The sequence below is a fragment of the Ictidomys tridecemlineatus genome, chromosome 5 (genome assembly GCF_052094955.1).
Source record: "Ictidomys tridecemlineatus isolate mIctTri1 chromosome 5, mIctTri1.hap1, whole genome shotgun sequence".
Taxonomy (NCBI): Eukaryota; Metazoa; Chordata; class Mammalia; order Rodentia; family Sciuridae; genus Ictidomys; species Ictidomys tridecemlineatus.
In genome coordinates, this window is record NC_135481.1 from 114,551,565 (window position 1) to 114,576,170 (window position 24,606).

The window sequence follows — 24,606 nt, forward strand, 5'->3', positions numbered from 1 at the left end:
CCTGGACCTGTCTGAAGCCACTTCCATTTCCCTGGTGACAGCAGCTCAGTAACCCCCCTCCCCCTCCTGTTCCCTCTCCTTCTCCCTCTTGGCTCTTCCTCTGCTTCCCACCTCTCAAGCTGTCCCCTTCTCCCTGGATGCTGGGACAGAGTGGGCTGGAGCTGCAGGTGAGCTCTCTGTTTGCTTTGAGCTCGGCCCTCTCAGTCCCTGGTCCCTAGCTCAGGGAGTGTGGGGAGGTGGCCCCCTGGAACACATTTTATGAGCCAGGGGCCACACCTTCATCATGGACCTTCCCCAAGCCACTTCACAGGTAGAGACGGAGACAGAGGCCAGATTGGGTTAGTCACTTGTGTGCTGCTGTAGGAGACATTCTGAGTGTCTCAACTTGTTCCCGAAAGAAGCCTCCACGCAAGACAATTTGCCCGGGAGAGATCCACTTTATTGCAAAAGGCTGTGGGCTTATATAGATCTAGGGAGAGATGGCAGGGCTTAGGTAAATGGCGGGCCACCCGTTTATTGGCAAGCTCTTCAAGATATCAGTTCCAGAGCCCAGGAATTAGTTCTTATTGAGGCTAAGGTTCCCCGCCAGCAAGATTTGAAATATTGGCGCCCGCAGGAAAGTTCATACCCGTGGGAACTTTTAGTGCCAGTGGAAAAAGGGGAAAGTAGGAAGAGAAGGTCCTTAGGCGCCGTGTTGGGGTTTTTTTCTGGGGTGCAGCTGCTGTTACACTTTTCCCAACAGTTCCCACCTGCATGCCTCCACCTGCTGGTGCCACCCTGGCCCAACCCTACCTCTCTGCCCAGTTTCTCCACTGGGAAAAATGACCAAGTGACTGTAATTACCTTATGGGAGAAAGGTAATTACACGGGGCAAGTTAACCCTTCAAGGGCAGCTCCTGAGTGCTCACTGGGTGCCCAGAGAGCACCTACAGGGAGTGGGGGGTCACAGCGCCGGCAAAGGACAGCAGAGCAGGGACAGAGTACAGGCAGGGGCGGCTGTCAGGGTGCCACCTGGCCCTCTCAGACTTAAAAGATCTTTGCTTTACAGAGTGGAGAGAATGTCCCCGCTCCTGGCTCTAGGGCTCTTGGTGGCAGGGTTCTGCCCTGCTGTCCTTTGCCACTCACCTGGCACACCGACTTCGAACACCCTGAGATTTGCCTCCAACAATGCTGACTTCACCTTCAGCCTCTACAAACAGTTGGCTTCCAGGAATCCCCAAGAGAATGTCGTCTTCTCCCCCCTGAGCATCTCTACCGCCCTGGCCTTCCTGGCCCTGGGGGCCCACAACACCACCCTGAGGGAGCTTCTCCAGGGCCTCAAATTCAACCTCATGGCGATCACGGAGGCGGAAATCCACCAGGGCTTTCAGCATCTCCTGCGCACCCTCAGCCAGCCCAGCGACCAGCTGCAGCTCAGCATAGGCAATGCCATGTTCGTCAAGGACGATCTGGAGCTGCTGACCAAGTTCACTGATGATGCCCAGAGCCTATATGAGGCCCAGACCTTCACCACCAACTTCCAGGACCTTGATGCTGCAGAGAAGAGCATCAATGACTATGTGAAGGAAAAAACCCAGGGGAAAATCGTGGACCTGATCAAAGGGCTGGACCCCCAGACGGTGATGGTCCTGTTAAATTACATCTTCTTTAAAGGTGAGTGCCGGCCTGGGCTCAGAGGAAAGGAACTCCAAGCTCGGAGCTGTCTGTCCTGGCTTGGAGAACCAGCCACCACTAGAGAGGAGGTGTCCGTGGTTTGGGGGACTTGGGCACCAGACCCCACTCTGTCCGTAGGCCTCATCTTCTCCCCTGTGGCTTGTGAATCACAGTCTGTCCTTCCAGCACGCGACCTCCACGCATCCCGTTAACCTAGGTGAAACTCACTCCTTCCAAATTCCGTCAGGGAAGGCAGGAACCACAGCTTTGTCCTTGTCCCCATGCTGCCGAATGTGGACAGGAAGACTCTCTGCCTGTGCCCTCTTGGGCATCTCTGACCTACCCACCCAGGGTAGTCCTTATCCTGGCTCAGCCTCTGTCCCTAGACGGAGTCCAGGCAGGCCTGGGGCCATTTCTCAGGGGAAGACAAAGATGGCCCTGTGGGGCCTGGCAGCCCTGAGGGTCCAGGACTCTGGCCAGGGCACTGTGAAAGGCGGGACCCTTTCTCAGGTTCTAATTGGTCTGGTGCCACATCCCATTGATGGGAACCCAGCTAGGCCAACCTCAGCCTGTAGTTCTGAAGGACAGAGGATGGGCAGGGAGATCCCACCAGTGGCCCAGATACAAGTAAAAGAAGAGATGGGGACACAGAAAAGGACCACGGAGTCAGGGAGAGGGTGGACTAGGCAGAGCTCCGGGGAGCGCTGTCCCCGGGCCTGCAGGTGCATCTGTAGAGGAAGGCCGGGACCAAGCCTCCCTCTCTACTGGTCCTGGCCTGATGTGCTCTGTTGATCTTCGAATCTCCTTGTTGTTCCTCCTAACACCTGTCCCTTTGTTAGGACCCTTTCCTTCCCAGCCACACGCCAACCGCCCCTGCCTTCCTATCGTCCCTTCTTCCTGGCAGGGCTGGTAACCAAGTGGTCCGCGGAGTGCCCAGGAGCTGGGCGCGCTCCTCCTCCTGGTGGGGATGGAGACCTGTGCCACCCTGCCCTCCCTCGTCACCCCGCCCATCCTCCTGACTGACAGACAGGACCTGGAGAGTGTGGGATGGGCCTGGTCGTTGCTGGGGCTGCAGCGTGGACAGCGGGGACAGGCTCAGGACAGCTGAGGAGCACTGGCCCCTCCCCCTCCCGCCCCGTCCTTCCTCTTCCTCTGCACCCAGATGGCAGAGGGTACACAAAGGGTACACCAAGGGATGCCAGGATGCAGACTGGATGACCTGAGGGGGCCAGGCGGGGCCTGGAGCCAAGAAAGAAAGACTTTGCCAGAAAAAGTGGCTTTCTTTTCTTCTGAATCCAGACAAAGAGCAGAGCCCCCGCCCCTCCCAGGGAAGTCAGTGGTGGCCTGTGAGAGGACAGCAGGGAAGGGGAGGCCCCAGGGGACCATCCTGGGAGGGCAGGAAGGGGAGCCCCCGCCCCACAGCAGGGAGACAAGGCTTCTCGTTGAAAGCTGGTCGCCTGGCACCGAGTGACAGGAAGCCCAGTGGCTGGGTCTTCAGTGTGAGGATCTTTTATGCCAGCCTGGCAGGGGTCCTCGGGCTGCTGGCCGCTCGGGGAGCTCTACCAGCCACAGCAGTCTCATGATTTCAACTGGGCAGAATTACAAGCTCAGCACCCAGGACGGAGTCCCCGGCCCGCACCCCTAATAGGTCAAGGAGAGAGAAAGCTGGGATCCTGCAACAGATTGAGCAGGTGGAGATGTCATGACAGGGGCCCACCCAGAGCCCACATGCAGTAACACCCAACCCTAGAGTCTCTCTTTCAACCCCAGAGGATAGGAAGCCGTGTCGAGAGCTCAGAGATTGGGACTGGGCACCCAGCACCAGCAATCATTGGCAGAGAGCCTGGGCACCGGAGTCAGCCTGGGGCAGAAAGTGGCTGGTTCTCAGAAACCAGGGTAATCATCAAGAGGGAAGGGCAGACAGAAGACAGGGCAGGGGCACAGGCTGGGCCCAGGGCTGCCGTGGGCTGCAGAGGGCAGGAAGAAACGCCAGGAGGGCCTGAAGGTTAGACTAAATTGCAAGTCTCCACTAGCCACAGCGCAGAGGCCACAAGGCTGGTGAGGCTCCCGCATCACGTGGGGGCCACTGGGTCCCGAGCCCAAGGAATCCTTGCAGTTCCAAGTCTGTGGGTTGGGATGGGAGTGGGACCAGAGACTCAGAACCCAGGGCAGGCCTGAGCTGGACGCCTGTGGTCCATGCAGATGGACATGACCCACGTGTATGTCAGGGAACCACAAACTACACTTCCTAGCTATGGGCTGTCCAGTAACCCTGACCACTGAGATGTCACAAGTGCCCACGAGCTTTATTCTATGGTCACTCTTGGCCCTGAGCCCTGCCTCCTCACCCCTCCTGCCTGGTTCCCACTGTGAGGCCCTCTCTATCTGCCCCTCAGCAACTCTCAGGGGGTGCCCCATCTTTCCTCTCCTATTTTCACCTCTCTCCAGCATCCCCTCTTCCCAGATGCCTGGCTACCTGTCATCTGGCCCGAGTAACCAGGTCTTTGTTTCAGGGTCCCCTTTCCAATCCAGGCCCCTGGGTCTCCCCTTTCCCCCGTGGCTTTTCCACTTGCCAAGGGATTTTCCCAAACCCAGGCAGGGTCACCCCTGAGAGGGACCCTGAGTGGCTGGGGGCAGAGCTGGGGTGGAGCACAGGGGCCCTGGTGCTCATGGTCTGCAACGGCTTGCTCCCCCTCTAGCCAAGTGGATGACGCCCTTTTACCCCGGCGATACCTCCGAGGCCAGGTTCTACTTGAACGGGAAGAAGTGGATAAAAGTGCCCATGATGAGCGCCGAGGACCTGTACATACCCTACTTCCGGGACAAGGCGCTCTCCTGCACCGTGATTCAGCTGGATTACGCTGGCAATGCGAGTGCACTCTTCATCCTCCCTGACTCGGGCAAGATGCGGAAGGTGGAGGCCATGCTGCTCCCAGACACCCTGAAGAGGTGGAGAAACTCGCTGCAGATGGAGTGCGTATCCCCAGGACTGGAGCTGACGGTGCCCCTCCATCCCAGCCCCTAGGGCCCTGTCTCCCTCCACCCCAGGGTCTCACCAGGGTCCAATGACACAGTGATGGAAGAACCCATGTGGGGACAGGGGTTATCTGAGGCCACTCTTCCCTTTGCTGCCTGATGGCTTTAGGCCAGATATTTTAAGAGGACATCACATGTAACCAGGCTTCTTCTGACTCAGACATGTTCTAAGTCACGAGGCGTCTCCAGCACCATCCCCGACCCTCACCTGCTTTCTCCTGGCCTCCGCCTCTTGAAGGTGAAGCTCTTGTTCTGTGGTCCTTGTCCTCTTGGGGTGACTTTGAGAATTGGATGGAGGCAATAGACAGGGAAGACACTTACAGAACAGAGAAGGCAAAGATCTGCCTCAACACAGACTTGAGGCCACAGCCCCAGCCCCGAGCAACTCCAGAGTGGCACCTGCTGGGGCTACCTACTCTCAACCCTCCTCACACCAGATCCCTGGAGACCCCAGGACACCTGGGTCCACTTGTTTTTTTGGAGAGGGCCCTCCCCGTCCACTTATTCTCAACTTCCAAAATCTCCCTTTCCTTCATCTTTGATTAGTACAGAGCAGATCTCAATGAGAAGTTCTGAATATTCATCAAAGACATCCTATTTACAAAACTCTGCTGTATCTGTGCACGTGCCCAGCCCACGCTGGGTGCTCAGAGATTTGAATGAGTGAATGAATCTAAAGACAAACAGGATGCACCCATGGAACTCAGAGTTCAATGGGAGACAGAGCCTCATTGTGTCGAGCAGCTGTAAGACCAAGCATACAGTGATAAGTGTATTAAGGGTGCCAGCGCAGTGGCCACGCCTGTAATCCCAGCATCTCGGGAGGCTGAGACAGGAGGATCTCGAGTTCAAAGCCAGCCTCAACAACACTGAGGTGCTAAGCAACTCAGTGAGACCCTGCCTCTAAATAAAATACAAAACAGGGCTGGGGATGTGGCTCAGTGTTCGAGTGCCCCTGAGTTAAATCCCGGGGACCCCTCTCCAAAAAAACAAACAGTAACAAAAGAAATCAAGGAAGAGAACATTTTTCCTGCAAGAAGGGGTAGTGGTGGAGGAAACTGGGGAATCCAGTGCTGCAGTGGGGGAGGATGGCCACGGAGTCAAGCGATGGTCAGATCTCACTTTTCTCATTCCTTAGGTGGATAGATGAGCTCTATCTGCCCAAGTTCTGCATCTCAAGTGACTTCAATCTGGAAGATGCTCTTCACCAACTGGGCATCAGGGAGGTCTTCTCCAAGCAAGCTGACCTGTCAGGGGTCACGGGGTACAAGAACCTGATGGTCTCTAAGGTGAGTCTGTGAACTCCGGGCAGTTCATTCTCCACGGCTAAACCTGAATAGTGAAGGCCAGGGTGGACGTTTGGGGACTCTTGAATTTGTACAGATAACTGTATTTCTCAATGTCCGATCACCCTCGCTGGGTCTCCACCAAACCCTGAAGAGCCGGGCTACAGCCCAGCCCCTCCTGCAGTGTTACAGGCTGGTCACCCACCCTGCAAACACACACACATCATGACAAGACACAGGAGCCCTCCATGGGGAGGAGCCTGGGCCTGGGATCAGACCGCAGCAGACACTACCCCATGCTAGACACCAGTGGAAAATAAGTGCAGGCTTCCACCATGAGCTTTTCCATCTGTGGGCACAGATTATTCTTAGGACAGTCATGGTAACAGGCAACAGCAATGGTTACATGACAGTCGCGACGGAAACCTGTGATGCATCAGTTCCCTAAAAGCCTCAGGCAGGCTGCTTCCCTCCTGCCCACTCCTGTCCCCGCAGGTGATCCATAAGGCTCTGCTTGATGTGACTGAGGAGGGGACGGAAGCGGTTGCTGCCACTGGAGTCAAAATAGTCCTCACATCGGCAAAGCTAGGCACAAAGACCATTGTGAATTTCAACAAGCCCTTCCTGATGGCCATCATCCATGAAGACGTCATCCTCTTTATGAGCAAAGTCACCAACCCCAAGCCAACCTCTGTTGAGTAGGGGGACACCCACTAGGAGCCAGGGATGGAAGTCCAGGCATGGGTCTCTGGACACAGCCTGGCTTTGATGCAGAGCACCAAGAGTGGCCTGGCCCTTTTCCTCATCCTTGGGAAGGTGACGGCAACTGCATGTGTGGCTCCCATAGGCACAGAGACTCTGGGGACTGTGGAGCTCTGAGGCTCTGAGGTCTCCTGACGGCAATAAACATCTTCCTGTGCCTGGACTCTTTCCTGGCGTCCTTCTCTGCTGACCATCTGAATCCCTGCTCTGCCTGTGTCCCAGCGTCAAGCCCCCTGGCCTCTCACACAGTCTCATCCCACCCCAGGGTCTGGGCTGCTTCCTTCATCTTTAGCAGATTGACCAAACCACACAAGCCTGTGACCAAGGTCACCAGGACCTCAGACCAGGGCAAAGCGGAGACCCTGCTGCCCTCTCTCCCATTCTGGCCTCCAGAGTCACCTGGTCCCAAGGCCCAGCTTCTGCCCACCTACTGCCTCTTGTAGGGACTCATGGTCCTATCCACATCTGGGACAGCCACCGACCCTTTGCTCCTGCAATTGAGGGGGGTCTTCTGGTGGGATCTCCCCCTTCTGCACCCCAGCATCCCCCATGAGGGGAGAACAGTTCTGTTCTGGGTTCCCAGACTGAGCACTTGAACTGCCTCCCCAGTTCCAAGATCTCACCTGACAGACGGTTCCCCCCAGCAACCAGAGTGTGGGGCTGGGGACCAACCACAGTGGATGCGGTGTGACGACCACACAACGGCACCGCACTCACCGTCGAAGGTATTGGTGAGGGCCACCTGACACCAGAGGAGCACCCTCAGCCACCTAGTGATTCTGGGTTAGTGTTTCATAAAAGTCACCAAAATGCCTGACATAAACCAATCAAAGAAGGAGAGGTTCGGTCTGGCTCACAGTTTCAGATGTTTCAGGCCACGGTCAGGTCAGCTGGACCCATTGCTCTGGGTCGCAGATTGAAGCAGAACATCATGACAGAGGGTGTGGTGAGAGAAAGCCGCTCAACTCATGGCAGGTGCATGAGTTGAGAGAGGGGAAGGGGCCAGGAGCATAATGTCGTCCCCAAGGGCACACCCCCAGTGACCTACTTCCTCCAACCAGGTTCCACCTGCTACCTTTCCAAATAATGCTTCCAAATTATTAATCTACGGGTGAGATCAGATCCTCCATGATCCAACCACTTTCCAAAGCCCCCCCCCAACCCGAAGCTGGCTGCACTGGGGACCAAGCCTTCCACACAGGAGACTTTAGGAACATCTCCAGAGCCAAGCTGTGAGTGCTCCCAGAGATGTTCACGGCTCTGGCCCTCACGGGCCTTCAAACCTGAAGGGGAAATGGATGACAACAGTAGGCCTGGCCTCGAGGAGAGCACCAAACTCAGTCTGAGAGTCCGGGAGGGCTTTCTAGAGGAAGAGACTTCTATGCTGAGATCAGAGGAGGACTAGAGGTGGTTAGGTGATCCTAAAAGGGGATGTCACTGTCCGGAGAAAGCCATGGTGGCATTTCAAAGAATCTGAAGAAGGTGTGTGGCTCTGGAGCACAGAACAGCGAGGCTGTGGGGAGAAAGGGACCCTGACAGGCACCAGACGGCAGAGGACCAGGATCCTGGTGAGGTTCTGGGATGGGTCCTGAGAGTCAGGAGGAGCTTTGAAGGCATCTGAGCAGAGTTTGTGTGAGCAGATTTGTGCCTTGGAAAAGTTACTCCAGATGCTGCTGAACAAGAAAGTGGTCTGGGAACCGAGACAGGAATTCAGGCTGGGATGCAAAGCTATGCAGGAAATCCACAGGCTGGCTCCATCCCAGGGGACTCTATGGGGACTTCCCCCAAAAAAACCCTCTTAAGACTTTGCAGAGATGCTGTCAAGCTGGGTTCTTGGTCCATTTTCTATTTCCATAATGAGTACTGTGCAATTGGATAGTTTATGAAGAATAGAGGCTTAGGGAGCACACAGTTCTGGAGCTGGGAAGTCCAAGACCATGAATCAGCAGCTGCTGGGGACCTTCTTGCTTCATCATAACATGGTAGAGGGTGTCGCATGGCAGGACAGGACAAGGACACTAGATTAGTCTCTCTTCCTCTTCTAATAAAGCCACCAATGTCATGTGGGACCTCCATGACATCATTTAATCTTAATTACCTTGCCAAGGCTCCACCTCCAAGTACCATTAACCTATGAATTTGGGGATTAAGTCTCCAACATATGAATCTGGGGGGATATATTCCAACCACAGCAGTGGTGCTGTTCCTTGCTCAGTAAGTTCAACAAACCCAGTTGATCCACAGGTTTTCCTGGTGGTCTTAATGCCATTACTTCAACCTCAGTAAACCTAGAACTTTCTGCAGAGAGAGCAGGTCCAGCAAAGAAGACTTGGGGCCTTGGGACTCTAAGCCCAATGAATCCTGCAGTGGTGAGTGACCTTGGAGGTGCCTTGTGCCCCCGGATCTCCCACATTCTGTGTGTGGGACTCTATAAACATGTGGAAGTCATGGAACATGGTGGCACGTTCCTGTTATCTGAGCTACTCAGGTGGCTGAGGCAGGAGAATCTCAAGTTTGAGGCCAGTCTGGGTCATTTAGCAAGTCTCTGTCTCAAAATAACAATGAAAAGGGCTGGGGATATAGCTCGGTGGCAGAATGCTTGCATGGTATTCTCCAAACCCTGGGTTTCATCCCCAGGTCTGCAAGAGAAAATATGCATCTTATATGTCCATAGTACCTTTTTAAGATTATTTATGAACAACAAAAACAAAACCTTACAACTGCAACAAAACCTTAAAACTTCATAAAATTGTTAACAGAACATATTCTCTAAACTTCAATGAAGAAAATTTTATAATTATAAAAAAAAATTATAAAAATAACTAGTAATTTTTTAAAAATCCTCCTGCTAGCTACAACGGAATAATAATTACTGGACAAATTCTCCTGAAACAATCAGAAAGCTGGACAATATATGTGAGGCAATGATGTTAAAATATTGAGTAATAATAGGCTTTGGGCGACTGTCCTACAGAGAGAAGCCAACACACAACGTGGGCTCTACTGTTGCCTCTCTGATAGCCTGGAGGAAGTTTCTAGACCTTAGGTCAGGAAGAGGAAACCCAAAGAAAGTCTGCCTCCTTGAGCTGAAGAAATAGATCTCAGAACATGAAGAGGCCAAGGTGGTTAGCGTCTGTGAGGTAGAATACCAAAGATGCAGATGCTGACAGCATGCTCCAGAGATCTGCAGAGGGCCAGCTCAGGCCTCAGGCTGGGCACTACTCTGTGGGCACCTAGGAAATCTACCTGAGATGAGGTGAGGAACCACTACAGAATAACATGATTGGTTAGCAGCCAGAGTGGAAAAATGAGAATCTTGGGTAGAGCCAACAGAATTAAAAGTAGTGCTGTATAAGTCCACACCAAAGGCCACTCTTAATCTGTCTTTAAAAACCTTAAAAGCAAGATGGAAATCATTCCAGCACTATCTAAAGAAATAGAACAAAATATAATACCCGACAATGTGAAATTCATAAATCAGCAGGCATGCATCAAAACAGGAATGACCTTTCACCACAAGAAAAGAATCAATCAATAGAAACAGACTCAGGACAGACATGGAAATATTAGAAGATAAAAACCTTAAAATAGGCCTGGGGATGTAGCTTGGGGGTAGAATGCTTGTCCTGCATGCACAAGGTCCTGAGTTCAATCCCCAGTACAAAAAAAAAACCCTTATACTAACTCTAATTATATGGCCTGCATGTTCAATAAAATGTGGGGAAATGGGGAAATGGCTATGATTGAAAAGATATTTGGAAAAAAAACCAAATGGAACTTTTAGAGATTAAAAAGTACAATATCTGAAATTATTTTTTTAAATACACCAATTGGTATGAACATCAGATTAGAGAGTGAAAATAAAAAGATCAGTCATTTTAAATACATAGCAAGAGAAATTATAAAAATAAAGAACAGAGAACAAAAAGGCTGAAGTGAGAGATGGCTGGGAAACCAGGGGCCTGTTGGAAAATTCCAGGCGGTCTTACAAACAAATAGTTACAGTTCTAGAAGAAAAGATTAGGGACAGGAAACATTGAATAAAATTATGGTTGAAATTTTTTGATGTGATTTTTTAAAAAAAATACTAATCTCAAAGATTCAAAAAAATGCTAAGCTCAACAAACTCATAGTAAACATAAAAAATATACAAAGGCTCATCAAAATCATAACACTGGAAGTCAGTGATAAAGAGGAAATATTAAAATCAGAGGAAAAGATGGAGTGTGCACAGAGGGGGAAAAATTTAAAAGAATGACATTGAACTTCCAATAAGAGACTATGCAGATGGAAGGTCATGGACTGGCCTGGTTAATCTACTAAAAGAATTAAAGATCAAAGCAAATTGTATATTCAGAAAATATATTCTTCAGAACTGAAGGGAAATAAAAATATGTCCAGACAAAAGATTTGAAAATTCATTACCAGCAGACTCCCCTAACCATCCCCCAACAAATGTTAAAGCCAATGCTTTGAAGGAAGAAAAATGAGCCAGATGGAAATTGGTATAGGAACCTGAGAATAAACAGTGGCAAATAGGTAGAATCTTCCTCATTTATAGTCTCTTGGAAAGATGATTGAGTGCTTACAGAAAAAATAATTGTGTTGTGGATTTTATTTCATATTCCAAAATAAAAGGATAATAACAGTAGCATAAAGGCCAGAGAGAGAAAAAAGCAAGTGTGTTCATAAAAGGCTCTTACACATTACTTGAAGAGATAAAATGTTATTTGAAAGCACATCATAATAAATCAGAAATTTATGTTGTAGGGCTTCAAGAAACTACTGAAAAAAAATATAAGACCAAATTACAAATGAGTCAGCAATTGAGATAAAATGGAAATATGAAAACGACTCAAATAACCCAAAACAGAAGTTAATAGACTTGAAAAAAAATGAAATGCAGATAGACAAAATAGAAAACAAACATATTGGAAGGTCTGAACCCAATGATATCAGTAACCATATCCTATACCAAAAATCATAGCAACTCATTCATTCACTTATTCACTAAATATTTATTATATTCTATGTGCTGATCATTGCCATCTTATTGAGAATATATGGTGAATCAAAGTGTCAAGGTGTCACCTCTCCAACAGCATTGAGAGTACTAACAAGTGCAAATAAGAAAGTTTTCAATTAAAAGTCATGTGCTGAGGGGTCATGGGGGTACAAAAGATGGTGGAACGAGATGGACATCATTACCATAGCTACATGTGTGATTGCACAAATGGTGCGTCTCTACACTGTGTACCACAGAGAATTGAAATGTTGCGCTCCATTTGTGTACAATGTCATGGACAACTAAGTAGAACAAATAAAAATAATAATAATAAAGTATATTACCAATATGATACCAAAAGAAAAAAATGTCCTGTGCTGTATTCCTTTGTAAACAGGAGATGTCAGGAGGGACCTCTAACCTCCACCATATATGAAATGGACCAAAGACCTAAATTTTAAGAGCCAAGGTTATCAGACTCTTCAAAGTAAACATAGGGGCAAGTCTTCAAGGTTTTTTATTTGCAACAGATTCTTACATCTGACACCAAAAGCACAAGCAAGAAAAGAAAAATACAGGTAACAGGACTTTATCAAAATTAAAAACTCTGGTGCCTCAAAAGACATTCTCAAGAGAGTCCAAAGTCAACCTACAGAATGGGTAGAGACATCTGCCAATCCTTGATGGGATAAGGAGATCATACTGCAACATCTGGAGAACTCTTCCAACTCAATAATAAAATAACACACAGTCCAATCAAAAACAGAAACGCATTTGAATACAATGTTTCCAAAGAAGACGAGCCAACTAACAAGCACCTAAATGGATGCTACCATCGTTGGTCACTAGGGAAATGCAAACCCAGACCCCAGTGAGCACCCACATGACATCCAGCAGGACACCCTTTATGTTTTAAAAAGTTGCCTAGTATGTGTAAGCCCCTCGCTTCTATCCCTAGTACCACAATCTACCAATCAAATTTAAAAAGGAAAATAGCAAGTGTCATTAAGGATATGGAGAAATTGGAACCCCCCCCCCCACAGTCAGTGTCTGTAAGATCATGACGCCGTGTCCAGGGGAAACAGTTTCCGTTTGCTCCAAAAGCAAAATGGACCCAGAGGCACTGACAGCGGGGACTTGAACAGACACTTGTAGCCTATGTCCACTGCAGTGTTCTTCACAACAGCCCAAAAGCAGGACCAACTCCAGTGTCCACCCACAGATGACCAGACAAACAGAATGGCTACCCACTGATACCTTATGCCATAAAAGGAAGCGAAGTCCTCAGGGGTGATGGAACCAGATAGAGGTGGCGTTTGCACGACATTGTGAGTGTGCTACATGCCTCCAAACTGACCCCTTTAGAAGGGCAACTTTGTTTATGTGAATTTTACCACAAATAGAGAGAAGAGAGACAGAGATTGAGAGAGAGAAGGCCTTGTGTATTAGGGAAGCGATGACTTGGTATTTGTGATGTTAAGGGATTATTGCTTTTGGGGTGTGATAGGGCTACCAGGTTCTGATGTTCTAAATCCGTGACCATGAAATGATACGTAGGATTTGCTTTAAAGCATTTCACGGGGGAACACCAGGAGGTACCCCAAAATGGTATTGATCTTTGTTGAAAATAACCGAATCTGCTGATGGAAATACAGGGGCTTATCTGCTACTCTTTCCATTTTGGTGCACTTTTGAAACTTTGCATAATAAAAAGCTTGTCCGATCCTCGAGAGCAGGATGGTGTCTTCCTCCCCAGCTCAGCAAGCAGGAGGCTTTGCGTTGCCAAGGAATGAATGAATCTCGTGACAGACCCCTGCACGTTCCCCTCCTGGGAACAGAGGGAAGAGAGAAGGAAGGTGTTGGGCAGACGTGGGTGTGGACGTCAAGGCAGGTGAGCAATAGAGTCCAGGTAAGGTCATGCTCCGCACAACCCAGGGAGCCCAGGCAGAGCAAGGATGACTGGCTTCACAAGCTGTCGGGACGCTAGGTGGGCTTGTCACCAGCCCTGCACGCAGCAGAGCATGCTGCTCTGCCTCTGTCTCTGTGCCCCTGTCCCCTGGGCCTGAGCCCACAGAGTGAGCAGGCATGTGTCACCCCTCTTGCCCCCAGAATATAGCTCTGGTCCTGGCCCACGGCAGACTCAAGTGAGTGAAGGAATTTGGGGTCTGCAAGCACCAATGTCTCACCAAAGCCACCAAGAGCCTCATCAAGCAGCAAATAGACGGTGAGGGTCTGTCTATGACATGACCCCAAAGGCCCATGTGCGCAGCCTTGGTCCCTAGTGCAGCAATGTCCAGAGACGGGGCTTTGGGTCTTGAGGGCTCTGACCTCGTCAGTGGATTAATCCACTTGCTGAATTAGAGTGGATTATTGAGAGATGATGGGCACTGAAGGAAGCGGGTCTCATTGGAGGAAGTGGGTGACTGGGGACGTCTCCTGGCTGGTTTTACCTTCCCCAGTCTCTCCTCTATCTCTCTGTCTGTCTCTATCTCTGTTTCCCAGCTGCTGTGAGCTGAGCAGCTGTCCTCCCCCAGGCCCTTCCTCAGTGACCTGCTGCCTCACCTCGGTGCTAAGCGATGAAGCCAGCCCACCATGAGCTGAGCCTCGTGCAGCCAAAATAGACTCTCTTCCTCTCGGTCCTTCTCACAGGTATTTTTCACAGCCTTCTCACACGCGGGCGGACAAGAGCAGACGGGCTGGTTCTGTCAAGAAATAAACGATACAGAACAGACCTTGGCAGACAGACGAGGCTTTCCTGGAGGCTGTGTGCCCGCTGACCCTTCCCTATACAGAGGGGGAGCTCAAATTCACTGAGGTCCAAGGCTGCCCAAGGTCACACGGCAAATGGATGCCAGAGCAAGGGAACGTGACGAGGATCGATTCTGTCAATCATTTACCCAAATCCAGAGGGAACAAGAGGGGACAAGTGGACTGTCACAAGGGGAGCTGGGAATGGCCTGGTGCTGGGGGGAGAGGTCCCAGAGGGCCAGGGAAGGCCGAAGCCCGAGAATGGGGTTTTGCAGAGGGTAGACCATGATCCCTCTGCTGAGCACACACCCTGCTGAGCACCGGGAATTGAGCAGTGCATGAGACAGAGTGTCTGCCCTCAGGGGGCTTCCAGTGGGGAGCCAGATAAATACGCCATGTCATTGCAGCAGGACACAGGATAAACAAGGCCTGCAAAAGGTGGCCTCTGAGGAGGGATGAAGCAAGCAATCGAGCTGTGGAAGGAACTGGAGAACAGCCGTTCCAGACAGCTGACAGCAAGTGCAAAGGACCCAAGGCAGCCATAAGCCTGGTAAGTTCTAGAATTGCAAGAAGGCTGCAGCAGCTGGAGCCAAGGGAGGGAGGGGAAGGACAATTAGAGGTGAGGTTGGGAGGCCAGCAAGAGCCTGGCAGGTAGGGCTTCCTCTCCAGGTGGTGGGATGAGGGGCATAGGATTTGTCCCAGTGTGAGGGGCCGGGGACATCCAGGGTAGAGGAGCATGTTCTGATTTACCATTCACAGGGCCACGGTGGCTCCTTAGGGGAGGAAAGGCCACCCAGGCCCTTACTAAAATAGATTCCAGGCTCCACCAGGGCCTCAGGTCCCTTTGGACAATAGCATGTGTCACCTCCTGGGTCCCTTTGTGCTCCTACAGCCCTGTGACAAGAGGGTTCTCAGCACCATCCCACAGAGCAGAAAACGTCCCAAGGGACAAAGTGATTAACTAAAGTCACTGAGGCCACCCCTCTCCTCGGTTCCTCCAGGCACCTCCCCTCCTCCCCTCCCCTCCTCCCCTCCCCTCCTCCCTCCCCTCCTCCCCTCCTCCCCTCCCCTCTCCCCTCCTCCCCTCCCCCTCCTCACCTCCCCTCCTCCCCTCCTCCCCTCCCCTCCTCACTTCCCCTCCTCCCCTCCCCTCCTCCCCTCCCCTCCTCCCCTCCCCTCCTCCCCTCCCCTCCTCCCCTCCCCTCCTCCCCTCCCCTCCTCCCCTCCCCTCCTGTCCTCCCCTCCCCTCCTCCCCTCCCCTCCTCCCCTCCCATCCTCCCCTCCCCTCCTCTCCTCCTCCCCTCCCGGTGCTCCCCTCCCCTCCTCCCCTCCTCCCCTCCTCCCCTCCCCTCCCCTCCTCCCCTCCTCCCCTTCCCTCCTCACCTCCTCCCCTCCCCTCCTCACCTCCCCTCCTCCCCTCCTCCCCTCCCCTCCTCACTTCCCCTCCTCCGCTCCCCTTCTCCCCTCCTGTCCTCCCCTCCCCTCCTGTCCTCCTCCCCTCCCCTCCTCCCCTCCCCTCCTCCCCTCCCCTCCTGTCCTCCCCTCCCCTCCCGTCCTCCCCTCCCCTCCTCCCCTCCTGTCCTCACCTCCCCTCCTGTCCTCCCCTCCCCTCCTCCCCTCCTGTCCTCACCTCCCCTCCTGTCCTCCCCTCCCCTCCTCCCCTCCTGTCCTCCCCTCCCCTCCTCCCCTCCCCTCCTCCCCTCCCATCCTCCCCTCCCCTCCTCTCCTCCTCCCCTCCCGGTGCTCCCCTCCCCTCCTCCCCTCCTCCCCTCCCCTCCCCTCCTCCCCTCCTCCCCTTCCCTCCTCACCTCCTCCCCTCCTCACCTCCCCTCCTCCCCTCCTCCCCTCCCCTCCTCACTTCCCCTCCTCCCCTCCCCTCCTCCCCTCCTGTCCTCCCCTCCCCTTCTGTCCTCCCCTCCCCTCCTGTCCTCCCCTCCCCTCCTCCCCTCCTGTCCTCCCCTCCCCTCCTGTCCTCCCCTCCCCTCCTCCCCTCCTGTCCTCCCCTCCCCTCCTCTCCTCCTCCCCTCCCGGTGCTCCCCTCCCCTCCTCCCCTCTCCTCCTCACCTCCTCACCTCCCCTCCTCCCCTCCCGGTGCTCCCCTCCCTTCCTCATCTCCCCTCCTCCCCTCCCCTCCTCCCCTCCCCTCCTCACTTCACCTCCTCATCTCCTCCCCTCCCCTCCTCACCTCCCCTCCTCCCCTCCCGGTGCTCCCCTCCCTTCCTCATCTCCCCTCCTCCCCTCCCCTTCTCCCCTCCCCTCCTCACTTCACCTCCTCATCTCCTCCCCTCCCCTCCTCACCTCCCCTCCTCCCCTCCTCATCTCCTCCCTTCCCCTCCTCACCTCCCCTCCTCACTTCACCTCCTCCCCTCCTCCCCTCCCCTCCTCCCCTCCACTCCTCCCCTCCTCATCTCCTCCCTTCCCCTCCTCACCTCCCCTCCTCCCCTCCTCACCTCCTCCCCTCACCTCCTCATCTCCTCACCTCCCCTCCTCCCTTCCCCTCCTCACCTTCCCTCCTCACCTCCCTCTTCACAGACTCTGCAAGTCCAAGACCAGGAGTGAGAATCAGATCTGGGATTTGGGCTAAGTGGATCCCCAAGGCACAGATGTGGTTTTGGGTGGAGCCAGGGTTTAAAGAAGGGTCCACTGGGGGAGGCCCCTGAGTTATCAGATGAGCCTGAGCAGGAGGAGGCAGGAGAGGTTGTGGGGGGCTGGTGATGGGAGTCCCCGCCCCCAGGCCACAGGAAGGACAGGAGAAGGGCTCAGCTGCGGAGACCCATGGCCGCTCCCCAGCCCAGGGACAGGCCTGGAGGAGGCAGGAGTGCCCCTAGTGGCCCTAAGTGTCCCCAGTGCAGTGCAACCCGGCTCCCTGCGGGCGCAGGTGTGGGTGCTCTGTGCAGTCCTCACCCACAGCGCCACCCCAGGCTGGGATCAAGTCCTGGCTCCACCGCCCACCGGCTGCTGGACCTGGAGCAAGTTTCCTAACCCTTCTAAATCTGTCTTCTTATCTCTCAAATGGGGGTGTAAAGACAAGGTCTCCCCACTGGGCCGTGGTGAGGGTGACAGAGGACGCAGGCACAGAGCAGAGGTGGCAGAGATGGCGGGTTCTGCCCTCACTGAAGTGTCATTGCTGTCTTGCAGGTCACCTGCACTTTCAGACAAAGGACCTTAGAGGATGGAGGCCTCGGGGTGGTGGCCGCTGGTCACTGTGCTCATGGCTGCAACTCCTCTTCTGGTCCAAGGAGACTTCGAGCTCACGGACCCTGGCCCCCAGGACAGTCCTCCCAGGCCGGCCCTGCCCTGCCACAGAATTTCTGTGAGCAACATCGACTTTGCCTTCGGCCTGTACCGACGGCTGGCGCTGGATGCCCCTGGAGAGAACATCCTCTTCTCCCCGGCAAGCATCTCCCTGGCCTTGGCCACAGTGTCCCTCGGGGCCCCGGCGGCCAGCAGGACCCAGCTCCTGGAGGGCTTGGGCTTCAACCTGACCGTGATGTCCGAGGCCGAGATCCAGGAGGGCTTCCAGGACCTGCTGCTTAGGCTCCCCACGCGGGGGTCCCACCTGCTCCTGACCACAGGCCAGAGAAGCTTCCACGGCCTGGGCCCCGGGGCCACCCAGAAACACATCAAGGAGTACGTGGAGGAGCAGACGCAGGGGAGGCTTGGGGCCTGGGTGGAGGACCTCGGGGAGGAAGCCGCTGAGGTTCTGGTGAATCACGTGGCTCTCAGAGGTAAGGTGCGCCTCTGAGATCCTTCTGGGTCCCCGGCTCTGGCCACGTCCTCCTCCTGCTCCCCACAACCAATAGAAGCTTCCTCAGCCTCCCTCGACTTTTGGATGGAAGGCACTCAGCGTCTGTCCCCTGAATCCTGGATGCTTCTGCCTGTTACCTGCAGTGATGGGGCTCCCACCACCTCTTAATGTTAATTGTTGAGATTGTTTTCAAAGAAGGACCTCCAAACCTTTAATATGCTTAAGAGCTCCCTGGAGAGCTCATCCCTAGGGATTCTGGCTCAGGGGGTGGACAAGTCCCCAGAGGACCAGACCCCCTTCCTCCACAGGGGACTCTGCTGCAGGGGGCTGGGGTCTTCCCTGTGCGCAGCCCCATGAGCCACCACTGAATTACAGGGCATGGGTGCCCCTCCTCTGGCAGGTCCCAGGAAATGTGGGTTCACCAAGAGAGTCCTGAAGCAGAGGTTCCTTTATTTTTTCCAAAAGAGCCAAGAGGCCTGCACTCCCACTATTGCGAGGTCAGGGTCCGTCACTAGCCTGTCCCAGCCGATGGGAGGTTTCAGCCCATTGCTTTGGGCCTGAGCTCAGGCAGTGCACCAGGACCTGGTACCTGACAGGGCACAGCTGCTCACTCCACACCCAGGAAGCAAAAGGGAGGACGAGAGAGAGCCTGGGGTCCCACAGTCCCCCAATGACCTGCAGACCTGCAACCAGGCCCCACCCCTTAACATTTTCACGACGTCCCTCTGAACCACCTTGGGGACAAGCCTTCCACACACGGGCCTTGGGGGACATTCAAAATCCGAGGTGTAGCAGGGTGGTAGTACCTTTGCAATTGTAACACTATTGAATTATTGTAAAAACAGAAAGAGAGAAGCTCACACAGGACGAGGGCTCAGCCCCTGGGGTCACCTGGGTAATAAGGGCCAGGTCAGGAGCGGGTGGTGGAGCGGGGCTCTGCATCCAGGTGTGACCCAGGACTCAGTGCCTCAGCCCCACCCCAGCTGCCACAGGTAACCCCGGGCCCTCCTCTGTTCTCTGCAAGGACAATGTGGCATTTCCTTCCCCCTCAGCTGAGTGGGCACAGCCCTTCGACCCGGGGGCCACCAGCCTGAGAGAGTTCTTCCTGGACGAGCGCAGGGCCGTGCAGGTCCCCATGGTGAAGCAGAAGGCCAGCCACCGCTTCCTCCACGACCCCGAGCTGCAGTGCACCGTGCTGCAGATGGACCACACCGGGAACGCCACCACCTTCTTCGTCTTCCCCAACCGGGGCCAGCTGGGGCAGGTGGAGGAGGCGCTGCTGCCCGAGACGCTGATCAAGTGGGACAGTCTGCTCAGGACCAGGTGGGCTCCCAGCAGGCCGGAGGCAGGGCCTCACCTCCCTGCCCAGACCCCAGGGCGCTGTCACACCCCACGGCCCTGCCACTCCTGGGCCTGGTCACACCTGGCCCAGACAATGTCACCTCTAGGTGAGGTCCCTGGTCTCCCTGAAAGCACCAGTATGGGCCCTGGACCAAGACTCTGGAATCCAGGTCTGGTCCCGGCTCTGCTGCAGACCAGGCAGCACCCTGGGCAAGGGCCTCCCCTCCCAGGATCCGGGTTTCCTCAGAGGTGGAAGGCCAGTGATAACCACAGGGACATGTAAACGGTCACTCTGTTCTATGGTAGCAGGCGAGGAGGACACCTGCCCGTGCTGGGGTCTGGCAGCCTGCACAGCAAGCCCCAGCCCAGAATGTCCCTAAGAAAGAAAAGGACCCAAGAGGCCTGGTGAGACAGGGCATCCAGGAATGAGGAGCACCTGGCTGGTCCAGGGAGCCCGAGGGAGGCAGGAACAGGGAGGCGTGTGGACAGGTGCACGGGCTGGAGCCCCAGGCCCTGGACATGCAGGCACGAGGCAGACGCTGAGCACAGGAGCTGGGCACCACAGAAAGCTCTCACCCTGCCCACAACTGGCAGGGGGTGAGTGGGGCAGAGACCAGAGGCAGGGAGAGGCCGCAGGGAGAGGCCGCAGGGAGAGGCCGCAGGGAGAGGCCGCAGGGAGAGGCCGCAGGGCTGGCTGGAGAGCTGGGGCGGAAGGGGCCCCCTGGGACTCACACAGGCCCTTCCCAGATCTGCTCAGCAAACCAATTTCTGTCTCCCCACAGAGAACTCGACTTCTACTTCCCCAAATTTTCCATTTCCAGCACCACCAGACTGGAGATGCTCCTCCCACGAGTGCCCGTGGGCGGAGGCCTCCCCGGGCAGCCTGGACTGGGCATCTCTAGGGTAAGTCCAGGCGGGGCCCAGTGGGGGCTTCTGACAATCCCTGGAAGCTGCGGGACCCCTCAAGGTGACATGCTGCTGCCTTAACCTTCAGGACCATGGCTTCACTGCCCCGTCCCACACCACTGCGACCCCCTGGGCCGGGCTCTCTCTGCAGCTGGCTCTGGTCAGGCCAAGCCCCAGAAAGGAATGAAAGGAGACCCACATAGCCAGCCCCCTGCCAGGGAGGAAGCAGAGGGCAGAGCTGGAGGCTGGGGGAGGGTGACAGCCTCGCCCCCACACCTCCCTGTGGCTTTCCCAAGGACATTCACCAGGCCCAGCGCCAGCCAGGTGCCACATCAGCACCCCCCAGTGGACAGATGAGGCAAGTGCTGCCATCCCATTTTGTAGATGAGACTGAGCTTACAGTGTATCAGTTCCTGTGCTGCTTCAGTAACAGACCACCAGGGACCAGGTCATCTGTAAATTGACTACCTCATGGTGCCGGAGGCTGGGGAGCCCGAGGTGAAGGGGCTTCGCCTGGTGAGTACCTTCTGGCTGTGTCATAACAAGGAGGAAGGCCAAGCCAAAGCTCAGAGAGAAAATGGGCCACCCCTTGCTGTGGTGACCGGCCCCTCGCCCACGGTGACATCAATCCATTTGTGAGATCAGAGCCCCCACAGTCTAATCCCCTCAAAGGCCTGCCTCTTAGTCCTGCTCCTGGCAATGACTCTCCACACGGGCCCTGGAGGGGCCAAGGGAATTACCCCCAGTGACCATACTAGTTAGTGTCCAGCCAGGATCTGAGCTGGGGGCAAGTCGTTGAGCACCAGGACCTGCATTTGTCTCCTCAGCCAGCCCTGGGCACCTCCCCATTACCTGCATGTCACACACACCCCAGAGGGGACAGTGGGTTTGAGGCCAAGCAGGCCTGAGGCCTGGCTTTGTCTCACCTTAGCTGTGTGGCCTTGGGCTACATCACCTCTCTGGGCCTTTGTTTCCTCACCTGATGATTGGGACCCTGGACCCTGTCTCAGGGGGAACACCTTGTCCAATGTCACAGCAGCACAGGGTCCTCCAGCTTCAGGCTGGGTGAACTTTCACACTCAGCAGTGGTGATAAAAGAGATGTGATGGTGGAGTGAGGAATTGGTTGGCCCTGGACAGAGCTGGGGTACAAAGAGCAGAGCAAAGTTAGCATCAGGTGGATGCAGCGGCAGGACAGACCATGAGCACACAAACAGACCTGCAATAGGTCAGGTGGCAATAAACCCACAGATATAGCAGTGTAAGCGGGTGGGGATGGGGTCTGTCCAAGGAACACTAGTCTTGGAGTTCTTGATGGGAAAGTGACCTGAATAAGGGAAGGAAAGGAGTTCTTGATAGAGTGCTCAATACGTGCAAAGGCCCTGAGGCATGACCACACCATCCAAAGCCAGTGAGGCTGGAACACAGTAGACAAGAAGAAGTGCCGTGGGAGGTGGAGAGGACAGAACTCTTCAAGATCAATAAGACTTTGATTTCCCCAAGAGTGAGACAGAACTCCACCGAGGGCTTTAACAGAAGAGTGATGCAATGAATTCCCCTAAGTTAGAAAAAGATCATAAATTATCCAGGGGTGAGAGCACAGAGCAGCTGAAAGGCGATGGATGAGGGGAAACAGGTGGAGCTGGGATTTGGACCTGGGCAGATAGTTCTCAAGTCCAGGCTTGTATGGGTGTCCACAGTGCCCTCAGGAGGCTGTGACCACTCTGTAAATGAGGGAGATGGTTCCCGTTCAGCTCCTCCCAGTCTTGTTTCTCTTGCACCCAGAACTTGAGGCCCCCTGTGATCTTCTCTCGACCCATCAGCTCACGGGAGGGTGATGTGTGGTCACGGACCTCACCTGTGACTGCCGTACCCTCACCTGCAAGAACTGAGCTGGATCCTAGAGCCAGGCCCCTCCCTCATTCTGTGGCCCCGCCCTCATTCCGTGGCCCCGCCCTCATTCCGTGGCCCCGCCCAGTGCCTTGCTGGTCCTCCTTAACCTCTTTCCTCTCCAAGCACTCCTTGGTTTCCATGGAAGCATATTCTTCAGAAGTCTCCTGCCAACTCCAGGATGAAGCCCCCTCCTCACTGATCTGCTTCCTCCATTGTCTCATCCTAGCTCCCTGGCCAGCCCTGTCCCCTACTGTCTGTGCCGTGCCACTCCACGGAATCTCATGGGGCCATAGATGTCCTCAGCTTCCCCCTCCCTGTCTTGGCTTGGACTTTAAAACAAACAAACAAACAAAAAAAACCACCTGAAGTGTCTTCACTTATCTCCAAAAATCCAAATTCTCCCTCCTCTGGGGAGCTTCCTCTGACCTTATCCCTCCCCCTTGCTCCTGAAGCAGAACCAGTCTCCCCTGGCAAGCCCCCGCCCTTGGTTTTCCATGTCTTCTCTGCCCTGTCAAACACAAGTGCCTTGCGGGAGTCGTGCCCATAGCCCCCTGCTGTGCTTGGCACTGTGGATCCTAGATACTCCATAAATATTTACTGAATCTATTCATGAATGAATTAGGGATGGAATGAATGAAAACAAATGATCAAAATAATGTGGATGAAAGAATCAGTAAAGGATGGGTGGAAGAGTTGTTGTATGGACGCAGGAAGAAATGAGTGGAGAAACGGGTGGGTAGATGCCGGCGTGATATTCAAAGTACACTGCGACCTGCATAATGCAGATGCCAGCAGTGGAAACTTAAACAGAGGGGACAGAGAGGTGGATCAGGAACAGAGGGGATCATGTAGGGGGGATGGATGGGGTGGTGAGTGTATGGGTGATGCATGGAGGAGGGGGGGAAGATGGATGCATTGTGGATGGATGGATGAGGGATGGATGAGGAATGGATGGTGGATGAATGGATGGATGGATTGTGGATGGATGATTGATGGAGATGGACAAGTGAATGGGTGAGTAGATGGCTAGATGAACACATAAGCAGTAGATGAATAAAGTCATAGTTAAGCAGATGGTTGACAGGTTAGGTGGATGGATTATGGTTTGCTGAGTAAATGGGTCAGTGGATCGATGATGGATGGACAGGTGTATTTAAGAGTACTAGGTGGATAGATGAGTGAATTTTTCAAAAGGCAGATGCAAGGATGGGTGACGGGGTAAGTGGACGGATGGACAAGTATGGGGTCATGCAAAGAAAGAGAAAGAAAATTGGGGTTGAGTGATGATTCCAGAATTTTTTGTACAGGTGACTCATAAGGCCACCATGACTCTGGAGGAGAAGGGCTCAGAGGCTGCCGCCGCCACCAGCATCCAGCTCACTCCCAGGCCCCACCCTGACCGTGCGCCCCCCACCCCTCCAGCCACTGGGTTCAGCCGGCCCTTCCTGGTGATGACTTTCCACACAGAAACGGGCAGCGTGCTTTTCCTGGGGAAGGTGGTGAACCCGCTGGGGTAGAGCTCTGCACCTGCTGGGTGACTCAGAGCCCGCAGAGAGGAGACACTGACTGGGGCACGGAGTCGTCTGTGAAGACACCCCGTGACATCATCAGGTTGTCTGAGTCTGGGTCTCTTTGTCTGGAAGTGAAATGGGGACTATTTTGCCTCAGTGGAGAGGGCGAGACCCCTTGGACAGTTTCACGCAGCCACAAAGATAACTCTGGCCCACGCACCGTGACCCTCTGTTGCAGAATCAAGTCTAACGAGAAGCGGCAGATGTCCAGCTCCCTGGCTCCGTTTTCCTGAGTATCCACAGGTGCAAAGAATAAGAGGAATCCAGGCCCTGCTCACCAGGTGCACACAGGCAGCGACCATCCATGAACTCCCTCTGTGCACCACTTGCTTTATAGATCATAGCTCATTTTAAAATAATGTCTCTCAGCAACCCAACGAGTATGAGGTGCGGTCATAGGAAAGTGGCTTGTATTTGGCCCATTTTTAAATTTTATAAAAAAAAAAGGGCTCTTTTTATGGTTGAATCTAGTATTATTTCTCCCTTTTCATAGTTGAGGATTAGAGAAGGTGAGAAATAAATCCAGGAGGGCTCAGCAGCAAGCAGCAGTCCTGGGATTCGGGCCATTTTATTTCAAAGCCTTGACTGTTTTGGTCTCATCCATTTTGACGAGTTAATGATTCTCAAACTCCACTGTACAAAAAGCAAAACTCTCTTC

General features: G+C 54.0%; 2 protein-coding genes and 1 long non-coding RNA gene across 18 annotated transcripts in view; 2 read left to right on the top strand and 1 right to left on the bottom strand.

The window, feature by feature from the left end:
* Positions 1-417: 417 nt before the first annotated feature.
* Positions 418-24,606, bottom strand: part of LOC120886803 (uncharacterized) — a 46,343-nt gene continuing 22,154 nt past the window's right edge. For 7 of the 12 annotated variants that reach the window (XR_013439261.1, XR_013439259.1, XR_005729912.2 and 4 more), the window contains 2 exons: positions 21,465-21,626; positions 418-14,444 (listed from right to left, as the gene is read on the bottom strand). This is a non-coding gene — a long non-coding RNA (uncharacterized LOC120886803). The remainder of the gene's footprint in view (positions 14,445-21,464; positions 21,627-24,606) is intronic. The other 5 variants (XR_013439260.1, XR_013439262.1, XR_013439257.1 and 2 more) reach the window with 5 other exon arrangements.
* On the top strand, positions 1,059-6,900 carry LOC101958737 (alpha-1-antichymotrypsin). Its single transcript, XM_005341174.5, has 4 exons — positions 1,059-1,653; positions 4,353-4,626; positions 5,828-5,978; positions 6,471-6,900. Exons 1-4 carry the CDS (start codon positions 1,059-1,061, stop codon positions 6,675-6,677), a joined length of 1,227 nt encoding a protein of 408 aa, XP_005341231.2. The 3' UTR covers positions 6,678-6,900.
* Positions 14,435-24,404, top strand: LOC101960548 (putative serpin A13). Of its 5 annotated transcripts, none has more exons than XR_005729910.2 (6): positions 14,435-15,040; positions 17,629-18,218; positions 19,291-19,561; positions 20,362-20,482; positions 20,782-21,001; positions 23,685-23,818. XR_005729910.2 is itself a non-coding variant. In XM_078050789.1 (5 exons), exons 2-5 carry the CDS (start codon positions 17,663-17,665, stop codon positions 20,947-20,949), a joined length of 1,116 nt encoding a protein of 371 aa, XP_077906915.1. In that variant the 5' UTR covers positions 14,435-15,040; positions 17,629-17,662; the 3' UTR covers positions 20,950-22,738. The 5 variants fall into 5 exon arrangements, 3 of the variants coding, with proteins under 3 accessions (XP_077906915.1, XP_040131964.2, XP_040131963.2); XR_005729911.2 differs by having other exon boundaries at positions 14,442-15,040; positions 20,870-21,001; XM_078050789.1 differs by lacking the exon at positions 23,685-23,818 and having other exon boundaries at positions 20,782-22,738.